We start from the raw sequence: 12,412 nt of genomic DNA on the forward strand, positions 1-12,412 counted from the left end.
TTCGGATGTTTATATTTCAGAACTTTCAAAATCCGCGCATAAAACTCCGATAATCCAAGGTAAAAAATAAAGGGTGGGAATCGACTCCATTATTGGGAAAAATTCAGGAAAAACAAGCACGATTCACCGAATAAAAGTTGTTTCAGATTATCACGGAAATGATTATTGATTGTCAATAGAAGAATATCGGATAAGAATTTACTTCAATTTTGAAATGTTTTTATCTATGTCGATAGAACCCCGATGGATAGAAATAGAACGTGAGAAAAGCTGAATTTTCTTGTATATATTGGGTATATCGAAGTTTTTAAGTATTTTCTCGTGAGTTATTCAGTGAAAAAAAAAAAATTCAAGATTTCACCTATTTGCTTCGAAAAATCCTGCATTTTTTCACCCACAATTCTAACAAAGCTGTAGGGGAAACTGTTGCACCTTGACCATAGTAAACCTTGAAACTTTTGAAATAGCTTTGACAGTATAGTTGATGGTTTTTGGAGTGCCGGAGATTAAAAATACATAACCTTACAACTGAACGCGGTTTCAGCTCTTTGTCTATTTCATTGCCGAGATTGTGTAAATAGGACATTTTTACATGAAATAAAAAAGTTGTGTTCTTGCTGTTTTGCTTACTTCTGTGTGTCTTCTTAACGTTTCAAGTTTAGTGAATGATATTCAGTAATTATAGTCTATGAGTTCTCCTGATTAATCGGGATAAAAGTGCTTAAACATACCAAGCATCATGAATAAAGTTATTAATATTTTTCCCAAATAGCATCGTATACCTTGGAACAGTGTAAAACTCGAAGATTTCCTAGTTTACCCTGGAATATACTCTACTTACACTAATTTTTAATACTTTTTTTTTGCTTTTAATTTCAATTTAAAGTATAAATCTTAGTTCTATACTTTTTCCTATAAAAACTTCAGTTAGATCTGTTTCTTCTATTCACCTTCAGTTATTTCCTAGTCAAATTTGTTTGAAAAAACAAAGTTTACAGTGTGGAGTGCGTCCAGCAAAAACTTTTATCAAGTGAATTTCCTAAGGAGGAGAGGTGAGAAAATATTTTATTGTTTATTAGTGACAGCTATACTGTGGTTCCCAACTTAGAGGCACGAATGCGAGCCGATCTCCCCGTTGAAAAGCCTCGCCACAGAGAGCAACAGTCCTACAACAATACAATTATTCAATCATTACACTTCACTCACAGTTAGAAAAATTGATAGCAGATGGAAGCACTACACGGAACAAGCATTACACAGAAACAAACTTCAAGTCAGGTTCACTACACATACACACACGTTCCAACATGTACCAATTCGTTAGAAATTCCTCAGAGGAATATGGACGAGGTGCATGTGTGGTTCAGTATTAGTAGTGACAGCTATAGCAAATGTTTATTGACATCACGTATGTTGTATCTCTAATGAAATCATCTAGAATCAAAGAAACTGACAGAACTAAAGATTTAAAAACATTAGTTTTTTGTATATACTATATGCATTTCATTCATGTAAATACGTTACCTCCATTATTGTTACTTTTGTTTATTTATATATTAATAATCATATTTGTATCACTATTTTGATAATTTATATTTCAATATATGATTTATATTGAAAAATACTTATTATATTATTTTCCCTGTAACATTTGTATTTTTTTATTTCTGTGATTTTACCCGGTTTCGAGTGCAAGACCCCTTGTTGTACTTTGGAACATTTTCGCCTTTCCAAACATCGATATATCATGATTACAGTAAATAAAAAGGGCAATTTAACATTTATATGATGTTTCATACAGTACAGTCACTAAAAATGAACTTAGTGAAATTTTACGGTAAAAATTGACTGAGAAAAAAAAAGGTGAAAATAATGCACCAAGGTATAAGTCTCCCCCTACATGTGTCTTAAAACGTCGCCTTTGTAGAGCTCATCTGGTTTCGGAGGCGAAAAAAATCACCCACCTTTTGATGGTATCGAATCAGTTAATGATTTCCTACATCTGAAGACTGTGCGAACAAATCGATGATTATCTTAAGATGTGGCAGGAAAGAGGGGAAGACGATCGAAAATTTAAAAAAAAATTGTGAAAAAAATATCGCAAGGAAAAAGAAAAAGATTCATATGTTTTTTTTAATCAATTTCTGTAAATTTAAACGATTTTTGGAAGTTGGAAACAAAATTTCTCTGAGGGGGGGGGGGGATTCCATGTGCCCCCTTGAAATGTCTTTCCTGCGTACGGCCGTGCGAATATATATCATGGAAACCAAAAAAAAAGACGATTAATCTACACCAATTATTCCCAACTTGTGGTACTCGTACCCTGGCGGTGCATGATTTATCATTCATGAATGGATGGCTGAAAAATTACCAGCAAAAGGCAGAAATACAAGTAAAGTTACGAAAACAATAGCGCAATATGATAGCGGGGTACATACGCTTTCTCAAAATTTCTAAGAGTACGTATACTTCCCATGCATTTATAAACAGATTACGCAAACCTCCTTCGCATTTCAAAGGGGTACGAACGCTTTCTAAGAGAGCACCCACACAATTCTAAGGGTACGGTCAAACTCCCACAATGCGAATTAAATATTTCTCATGTTCTGACGTAATAAAATCGCGGTTTATCGGATATAATGCGAATTTCAGTTAGTTTGAAATATTTTCGGTTTTGTCTACCGACTACAAACTTGAATCATGTAAAGCTTTGGGAAAACCCACTTTTCTTGACTGATCCGTGAAACATCCTGAACGGTTGATTCATATTCAATATAATATCCACAGGCTTCATAAATATTTTTAAATATTTACGCATCATTACCTTAATTTGAAAGGAAATAAAAACAAAAGCCTGAAACGCAAAAATTTAATCAGAGATATTGAATATTTATATATACCCTTTAAAAATGCTCAAAACACACCGACTACGACGTAAGCCTATTTCAATGTCCAAGCGGATTTACAATTTCCAAATGTTGTCAAAAAATACTTATTTTTTGTGTAATAAAAAGTCACATCAACAGCTGAAACATGCGTCAACCGAAAACACACACACAACTTTCCCTATGCAATAACATTACCCCTGTGTCTTTGTTACACCTCATACATTATATTATTGCTAAGAAAACAACATTCAAGTTATCACCGATTTTTTTGGAATTTTCTTCGCATTTCTTTTGAATATCAGAAAATTAATTTATTTTATATTTTTAATTAGCTCGTCTGTTAATTAATTAACATCTTCCGTAAATAATTTTTTTCCCGTATAAACATTTTAACGTAATTAATCGTAGTTTTCTACCTGCTGCAAAAAAAAAAAACAATAATAAAACTCTTCCATTGAAGTACCTGTAGTAAATAGACCGTCCATTTCGTGTGGTTGTTTTCTTTTTCTTTTTCCCCCTCCCAGAATTCCCTTCTCTCTCTTTGTAGCGACGATTAAAATCACGTTATTTTCGCCTCTTCTTTAATGTCCTAGTCAGTGTTTCGCCCTCGTCCCCAGAGTGTCCATACACGTGGTGGAGAAACGTTGTCCATGGACAGAGAGAGAGAGAGAGAGAGGTGGGGACTGTTATCGACCAACGTCCTGGAAAAGCGTGTGGATTGGGTGACAGGTGTATGGGAGATTCACTAATACAAGAAAGTGTTGCTGATGTGCCCAAGCAAGACATTTGTACAGGTACTGTCCCCTGGTGGACGTGGGGAAAGTAAAGGTGTGTTGTATAGAGGTCTTTTTTATTCTCTTTCCTGCATCTGCCAAATGGAGTATCAGACTACCACATGTTGCTGATGGTTTTTACTCAGCGAGGAGGATATCCAAATTGATTATTACAAACATCTGAGTGTTTATTCTTTCTCTAGTTATGAAAGTAATGAGTATATATATATATATATATCCTTGCTTTTAAATCTATAATTTTTCAAGAGTTCATGTTAGGTTTTCGCAGCTTAAAACACGTTTAAATAGGGATACAGTTTTTGTACCCTTATGTACAGAATATCGCAATGAATGAACGCCAGAACTCTGACACCAGATTTATCCCGTCTCCGAATCGCTCTTCCACTTCAGCATCGTTGTAGTCTTGAACATACAGAATGTCACGGAATTGACATGACTATGGGAAAATAAGTAAACTTTCAGCCAGACAGATTTTCGAAATTGGTTAAAACTTTTGCAACAGATGGTGGTGCAGTATGGAAAACACTAAATACGATATTTTCAAAATATTCACAATTTTCATTACAACATAGTACAGTCTCAGAATGAAATATTCACAGAAACACGTGCAAACATCTCAGTCGGAATGGCCTGATTTGAATTCAGACATAATCTTTAAATTAGTCCCGAAGATCGTTAAGAGATAGCGTTGCAGTCAGAAAAAAACTAAAATACGGTATTTTTCACGGGTTTCTGCGAATTTTGTTCTGAAACAACACCATGTTGTTGCTGTAAATATGAAATCTGTAAAATATTGTATTTTAGTTTTAAGATTGCAGCACCATATGGTGAAAAAATCTGTGTGTATGTGTGTGTGTGAGTGAGAGAGAGAGAAAGATAATTTCGAAATTCTCTCTCAGTGAAAATTTAGTTTTCCCAAGCGCTATAGCATGTAATGGTGCATTTTTTTTTATGGTAAAATGGTTTACGCGTATTTAATACTGTTTTTTTTTCAACTTTCTTTCGTTTTTTGAAATCGAATATCTCAGTGATTATACTTTGAAACGTTTCTTTTTTTTTTTTTGTTGGCATCAACAGAGACAGGGCAACAACTTTCTGTTTGGGTTTCTGGGTACAGGGTGTCCGTATAAAAAATTATTTTTTTTATTTTAATAACTATACGACAACTTGCAACATGAACGATATACCTGACTGTATCTGAGTACTACACTAGTTTGGATACTTTTTTTAATTGGATGCATGCTTCTAGGATGAACGGTTCGCCAATAAAATGTGTATGCGCCCTGTATATATGTTCAACACCAGGGTTATAGCCGAGTCAACCTTTACGCGTGGGGACAACGGTTAAAAATAATTTCCTATAAATTACAAGGGTCTTAAGGGAATTCTATTTGTTCATATGTAAATTAGGACTCCGTATTACAGAACCGTGGCCCTCCTAAGAACATAGCTGGCAATGCTCCAGCCTCGGGGCCCGGTAAACATCTTATTATTTTTGTATTTTTACACTATAAATTCACCACAGACCAGGGCCCACCAAAGATCTCAGCCTAGGGGCAAGATGTGGGAGGTCATGTGCATAAAACCCTGAGGTCCTTGACCTTTTTTTTTTTGTTTAAGCAAAACAGTTTTTCTGCTTGGAGTTAAATGGGATACATGATATGCAGGGTGATTACTTAGTTCCCCGTGCCGCATTTTACTGGCGAACCGTTAATCGTAGAGGCATACTTCCAATTAGAAAAAGTATCTAAATAATGTGTAAAAATCTTATACGTCATTCATGTTGCCAGGAGTTGTATAGTTACTAAAATAGAAAAAATAAACTTTTTAATGTGGACGCACCTATCCTCAAAAGGACGAGGGTCAGTTGCACTGCTCGTAAAGCCTGTCAGTTAAATCCGAGGGTGAATTTCACTGGACTCCCCCCCCCCCCCCTCTTATCAGATGGGTGAGTTGCACCAAAGAGACTAGATAACGCTGGGATCCCACAATGACTGGGTCCAGGCATCATCCTGCGAATATTGAAAATAAAAACGTGGAAGTTTTTTGTTTGTCTCAGAAAAGACAGGCCAACAACTTTCTAACTGGGTGTTTTGGGCGCAAGATATGCCCATGTAAAAAAATTTTTTTATATTTTGATAATTATACAATCCCCTGCAACATGAATGACGTACATATCTGAGTTCTATACGTTATTTTAATATTTTTCTAATTGGAAGTATGCCTTTTTAGGATCAACGGTTCGCCAGTAAAATGCGGAACGGGGGACTTAAGTAATCGCCCATGTACAAATGAAATAATACATAAATTTAACTTTTGTTATACAGCAAATGTTAGTTATCTGGAAATCTATCATCGAAAAATCCAGAAAATCCGACTTATTCAAACTCATTTGTACTAAAATGCAAATTGCAACTTCTGCGAAACATTTATTTTCGAGATTGTTCGCGATGTTTCCGAAAATCGTTCGTAATTAACGAATGCCAAGGAAATTCTTCGACTGGATTTATTGGGGGAAAAACCCGCGTAAGCCCACAAGCAAGCTTTAAGCTGATGAGACAAAGGAAGGAAATAAAATATTTCCACCAAAAACACGTCCATTCTCCTCGCTTATGCAGACCACGTCGTCGTTTGTCGATCGTTTCGCCCCCCTCTTTCCATACATGAAGACATGTTACAATTTCGAGGATCATTTATCAAAGAGAGAAAGAGAGAGTGGAAACAGCGGAATGGTAATTGCACCTCGTGGCTAAAATAAGTCCCAATTTCGGAAACCCGAAATGTGCATAGAGCACCTCGAAAAGGAAGGAAAGAGGTTGTTACGGGGCGGGGGGAGGGGGGTGAAATGATGATGACGGACCTATGGTTAGAGGAAAAAAGGACCTAATATAGGACCCCGCGAAAAAATGTATCACGTGTCCGAGTGATTCGTTTCCCTCGGAATTGCTGATGTGCCGGTGAACGAGCATGGCTATACATATTCGATATAGGCCTACACATGCATGATTTGACGGAAATTGTGATGGCCGTTATCTTCGGGACATTTTGGATTAAGGGTAAAGGTTTTAAGTGAATATTACTGGACAGTGCCGTCTTAACGCATGGGCGAACCCGGGCACCTCAAGAGAAGAGGGCCGTCACAAAAATGAGATATAGTTGAAATTTTCGAGGATTAGGCATGTAAATTTGTAGGGAATCAGAAAAATCATTTAGCCCCGGGACCCGATGGTGCTCTTAAGACGGCCATCTTACTGGAATGTTTATTACTTGGAATTAACTTACTGGAATTATTGCAGGGTTATTAAAAAAAATGACCTTCAGGAGAGTACTGCCCAGAGTCTTCTTAATCCTTTAAGCGGTTTTTAAAATTTTCCTGATCCGCATTATAACTGCCACATTGAAAATAAAAGTTTGTTAAGAACCCGAAATATTACGGGGTGACCGAATTAAAGCAGATCAAGTTTGACGAAATATCTCGGGATTACCGCTGTAAGGGTTAACATATGGGCACTTCTGGGTACTACTGACTGGAGCCTCAAGTGCAATGGAATTATCGCGCTGGATATTAAGAACTGTGAGATACTTTCCAGATGTAAATAGTAATGTTGTGTATTTGATACATTGAGAAAGGACCGTCGTAACGAATTCGAGGGACCCAGAGGCAAAACACTTTTTGAGACCTATGATTTCATATGTTTCGAAAGACAAAATTCGGGGTCCAAAAGATATATAGTCACAGAATTTAAATAAATGCTAAAAAAACACCTTAATGAAAGAAATAATTTTAGAATTATTGGAAAAATAATTTCATAATTTATGAAAATCTATAATTAATGAAGAAATAATAACAGAATTAATGAGAGAAATAATTACAAAATTAATGAGAGAAATAATTACAAAATTAATGAGAGAAATAATTACAAAATTAATTAGAGAAATAATTACAAAATTAATGGGAGAAATAATTTAAGAATTATAAAGAGTGATTTCAGAATTGTTAAAAGTGAATTGTCAAAATAATTAACAATTTTTGAAATAAATAATTTCATAAAAAATGAAAATTAAAAATTAAAGAAGAAATAACTTCAAGTTGTCAAATGAGTTTCAGATTTAATAAAAGAAATAATCATTGAAAAGAAATTACTAATGAATTAATTAATGAAAGGAAATTATTTAAAAATATATCAAAAAATTCAAATTTATAATGAAAGAAAGGAATTCAGAAAATGAGAAGTGTTCAATAATTTGGGGAACCCTGTACAATAACCAAGAATACCGCGTTATATGACTTGGTGGCCCGCGGGCTTCGTGGAAAGTTTAATTTGGCCCGCAACGTATGAAAGGTTGAAGACTCCTGCTTTAAATAATGTTGATAAAAATATTCAGTATCACTTAAAGAGTCCTGACTGCATCCTGGAATTTATTCACTAGGATCTTGACCGTTTTTTTTAGAAAATCAGTCATTTAAGTTCAGTTATTGATTTCGAAACTATCACCACTGAGTGGAGACAATAAATTTAAACGAAAACTGCCAGAAACTGAAATAATCGCGAGTTTCCGTTGAATCAACTTGTATTCTCCCCCATGTCGAAAAAGTTGATTAAAATATTAATTCAAATATTTTTATAGGCTGAAAAGGCCCTGGATGAATCATTTTTTACACTGTGAATTAACAGAAAAAAGGCCGTGAAAAATACTGTTCTGAGGGCCGTCAAAGATCTTCGATAGGGACTGACTCAGAGCTCCAGAATATGGACTCCATTATTTTTGAATAATTTCACAATCTTTACTTTCGACTATTGTATGACAATACTGCGTTCTCAAATTTCAATGTTCACTTTCCAATAAAGACCACGCATGGACTTCGTCCATATTCCTCTATGGCAGTGTTTTCAAAGTGTGCGTTGCCTACCTTCGGCACCGGCGTGCTGGCGATATTGACGTGTTCATCAATAAGTGATTTGAACTGGTTTTTTTATAGATGCATAACATCCATGATTAAGGCAAAGGAGCCGTGCGTCGCAAAATATTGAGAACTAATAGTCCATGGAATTTCTAACAAATGAGTATATGCGCATGTGTGTAGTGAACCTAACGTGAAGTTTGTTTCTTAAGAATGGTTTGTGCTGCCATCTGCCTTCCGAATTTGGAAGCAGATAACTCAACCTGTTGAGTTTTGCTTGCTGTGTCATGCCTGCATTTTAAATGTTGTAGGCCTGTTTGCGCTTCCTGCGTTTAGAAACTTTTTTTAAATGGGAGATCGGCTCGCATTCGCTCCTTGAAGTTGGAAAACCAACCACAATTAAGATATACTACACTTCCGTCTTCCCTTTTAAAAGAAAAAGAGGAATAGTCACTAGCTGTCACCCCCTATGACTGGCCTCAAGACCAGATGTATTGTAGTTCCAGAGGATGCAGCTATTCCAATAATGGATTTTCCGCTGTCAAGACCCAGGACAGAACGGGTATACTTCGTTTAGATCCGCGAGGCGTATCAAATGGGGCCGCGGTCTTCGAGGATTTGACTTGCAAGGTCGTAAATCACACAGCTTTTAACGCGGGTTCGCATACGGATTAAGCGCATCTATTTGCATGTCCATGTTGCTATCTCATTTTCATAAAAGCGGATTTCAAGTCATTAATAACAGCTGCGCCAAAAGTTGCCAAGAATTGGCAGTGGGGTGGTGGGAGAGGGGAGAGAAGACGGCTCCCTTCCGAATATGTTCGCTGCCAACAGCTGCTGGTGCTGCTGCTGTTCCATCAGTGAAATACCATCGTTTGGGAAATGATTACAACACGGTGTGGCGTAACTAATTAATTATAATTTTTTACATTCACAAGGGCAAAGGCATCAGAAGTGTGTTGTGCTCCTGTGGTGCTTGGCCTGAGCTTTGTATGTCAAATTTTGATTTCTGAATGAATTTCGGGGGTGCTAAGACCGGTGGTTCAGAGTACGAATACTGTGAGTGCTTGAGCACCCACTGCACACCCCCGGCTCCGACGTCACTGCACGCATTACCATAATTGATAATTAGAGTATGAATGCATGAAAGCTCTACATTATCAGATACAAAAGTGATATTTTTTTAAATTTTGGCAGCAAATTGGCCGTTGATAAGAATGTCACTAAGCTGAAAAGGAATGAAAAAATAAAGACTTTTGGAAGTCTTACCTCCATCGGCGTAGGTCTCCGACCCGTATCCGTCCTGCAGACCGTTGGCCCACGTCCCCTCGTATTTCGCTCCGGAGCTAACGCTCTGCCGCACGCCGTACCGGCCCTTGAAGCCCTGCGTCCACTCCCCGCGGTACGTCCACCGGCCGCGGCTCTCGACGCCAAGGCCGTGCCTCTTGCCATTCTGCCACTGGCCCTCGTACGTGCTGCCGCTGGGCCAGGTGTACACTCCGGAAACCTCGAACCCGAAATGCCAGGATCCGCTGTACTCGCCCTGGCTCTTCGGGCCCGTGCAAACACCGTGGCCGTGAGCCTTGCCGTCCTCCCATCCGCCGCAGTACGTCCCGCCGTCATCGAAGTCAAACCGGCCGCCAGCGACTTCGACACGGGCCATGGTAGAAAACGCACCACCACCACCAGCACCACTCTGGGAGGGCGGGCTTCCGTTCACTTCACTAACGACCGAGCACGAGGCACAGCGGCAGCATCGACAACAACAACAAGGGTGCTCCTCCTGGGTAGCTCGAGTCGAGACACTGAACACATATCACCGGTGTGCCATCCAAAGTCGTGGGATTTGAGTCCTTCCTTTATCCCACTTCGGTCTTTTCCGAAGCTGTGGCTGTCACTGGGACCATGGTATCGGTATTCCTATATTAAAACGGTTTTCCTCTTTGGCGATGATGCTTCTGCTTGAAGTGTAAAAAAGCCAAGTGGTATATAGAAGCTTCCGGAGCACTTTTTTTTTTCTCTTTTCTTTCCAACCAGAATCCAGAGAGAAGTTGAAGGAACGTTGCCAATATTGTAACACCAACACTGGCTTTTCCCTTGTGTGCTTTTCCTTTCTCCAAAAAAAAAACAAAAAAACCAAACCTTGGCTCAAAAGCGATGACGATGTGTAAGATCTAACCACTCTTCGCGACTGGGTGGTTGGTTGGTTGAGTTAAAATACCTCTGTGTCTCTTCTTTACTCCTTCGGGATGTGTTGTATCAGAACATTTTTCCTCCTCACACGAGAATCGTCCAAGCATGTTGTGCATGCATGCACAGGTTCTGGTTTTGCAGTACGCGACATGTGCAGCACCTGCCAGTTCCGAAAACAAACATGTTCGCCGCCGGGAGATTTCGTGCACATGTATGTGTACGTACACATATATGTGTTATTGCCTCTATTTTTCTCTTCTCAGTGGGACAACCTGTCTCTAAGGCGACGGCGGGGCTTTGCACAATATTCTTTCCCCTCTTTTCCTACTCCTACTACCATCGGTCTCTTAGCGCCACCTGTCGACGGAGCCTCGAAACAGGAGCATACCATTCTAGGAGAGCAGGGTGTTTCCCAGAGAGGGTGTGGGAGCCTCTTTTTTTTTTTCTTTTTTTTCCAGCGGTTTTTTAGGATCGAGAGGAGAGCAGACAAAACACGTGCATGTTAAAGCTACTGCGTCACTTATTCGATTCACGTTGTGTTTTGGCTTACCGTTATTTTATTTTCTATTTTGCTTGCCTTTATTCACGAGATGAAAAACGTGGAGGGGAAAACCAGTGGCGTCTTAAGGAGCCCTGTCCCCGTGTCAAACTAGGGTCCCCTCAAGTCATTAAAGTAAAAATTCACATTTGCTAATCAACTTTTTTTTTTTACTTTAGTACAGTATTTCATTTTGTTTTTCTTATTGACAATTCTATTCCATCACTAAAATTCATTTTTTTTAACGAAATAAGAAGTTGAAAAGGGTCCCTGAAATGTTGGAGTCCCCGAATTCCTTTGTCTATAATGGGAATACCACACAAGCACTAACATGATTTTCTCCAATTGAAAAAATTCTCGGAGAAATTTTTTTTTTTTTGAGCGAATTTTAAAGAACTATTTTTTTTATGCTTTTTTTATGAGCGATGAAATTTGAATGCTTTAACCCTTTACACGACATAGTAAAAATCATAAAAAAACCCTGTAAAATGTCATATTTTTTTTTCAATGAAGTAGGCTTTCTTCCAATTTTCAGCAGGTGTAAAGTGAAGGGTAAGCGTTTCATTGAAAAATCCACTTTAGAAAATACCTGTCCTTTTCACTGCTATCCTTCAGGCCCAATTGACGAGGTATCTCGCCTACATAAAAGCCTCTTGTTTTAGAATTGGCAAGCCCAAATAAAGTCGATTTCTCACCGAAACATTTTTCCCACACCCCTTACTTCGGAAGAAAGCGTACTCTATTTAAAAAATATGTCATTTTGAAGGGGGTTTAGTGATTTTTGCTGTGCTTCTTAAAGGCCTAAAATAAAAGGCTTTTAAAAACGCAAGATATTTCGTCAATGCCTTGACGGGAGGGTTAAGAAATCGATCCAACTTGATTAAGGCGAATCCACTCCAAGAGAACTACCCTTTATTCACAAGAAAATTGGTTCTTTCTAATAGGTGGCTCATTAATAAGCAGGAGTTGAACAAAGGTGGGCAATTCAAAGAGATTTTACTCAAACTGATGAAATCATGAAATTAATCAGTGTTTTATACACAGAATCAACATGAACTCTATTTTTATTTGCTGAAAAAATATTTCCAGCATGGCA

At 37.9% G+C, this 12,412-nt stretch overlaps 1 protein-coding gene across 1 annotated transcript in view; it reads right to left on the bottom strand.

The window, feature by feature from the left end:
- jp (junctophilin) overlaps positions 1–11,079 on the bottom strand; it is an 87,587-nt gene extending 76,508 nt beyond the window's left edge. Inside the window, exon 1 of the mRNA XM_089242336.1 lies at positions 9,855–11,079. Coding sequence (XP_089098462.1) covers positions 9,855–10,248 — 394 coding nt within the window. The 5' untranslated portion in view covers positions 10,249–11,079. The remainder of the gene's footprint in view (positions 1–9,854) is intronic.
- Between the last annotated feature and the right edge of the window lie 1,333 nt (positions 11,080–12,412).

The sequence above is a fragment of the Pholcus phalangioides genome, unplaced genomic scaffold (genome assembly GCF_987345545.1).
Source record: "Pholcus phalangioides strain wild (caught in Gottingen) unplaced genomic scaffold, Ppha-v1.0 ptg000001l_1, whole genome shotgun sequence".
Classification (NCBI taxonomy): Eukaryota; Metazoa; Arthropoda; class Arachnida; order Araneae; family Pholcidae; genus Pholcus; species Pholcus phalangioides.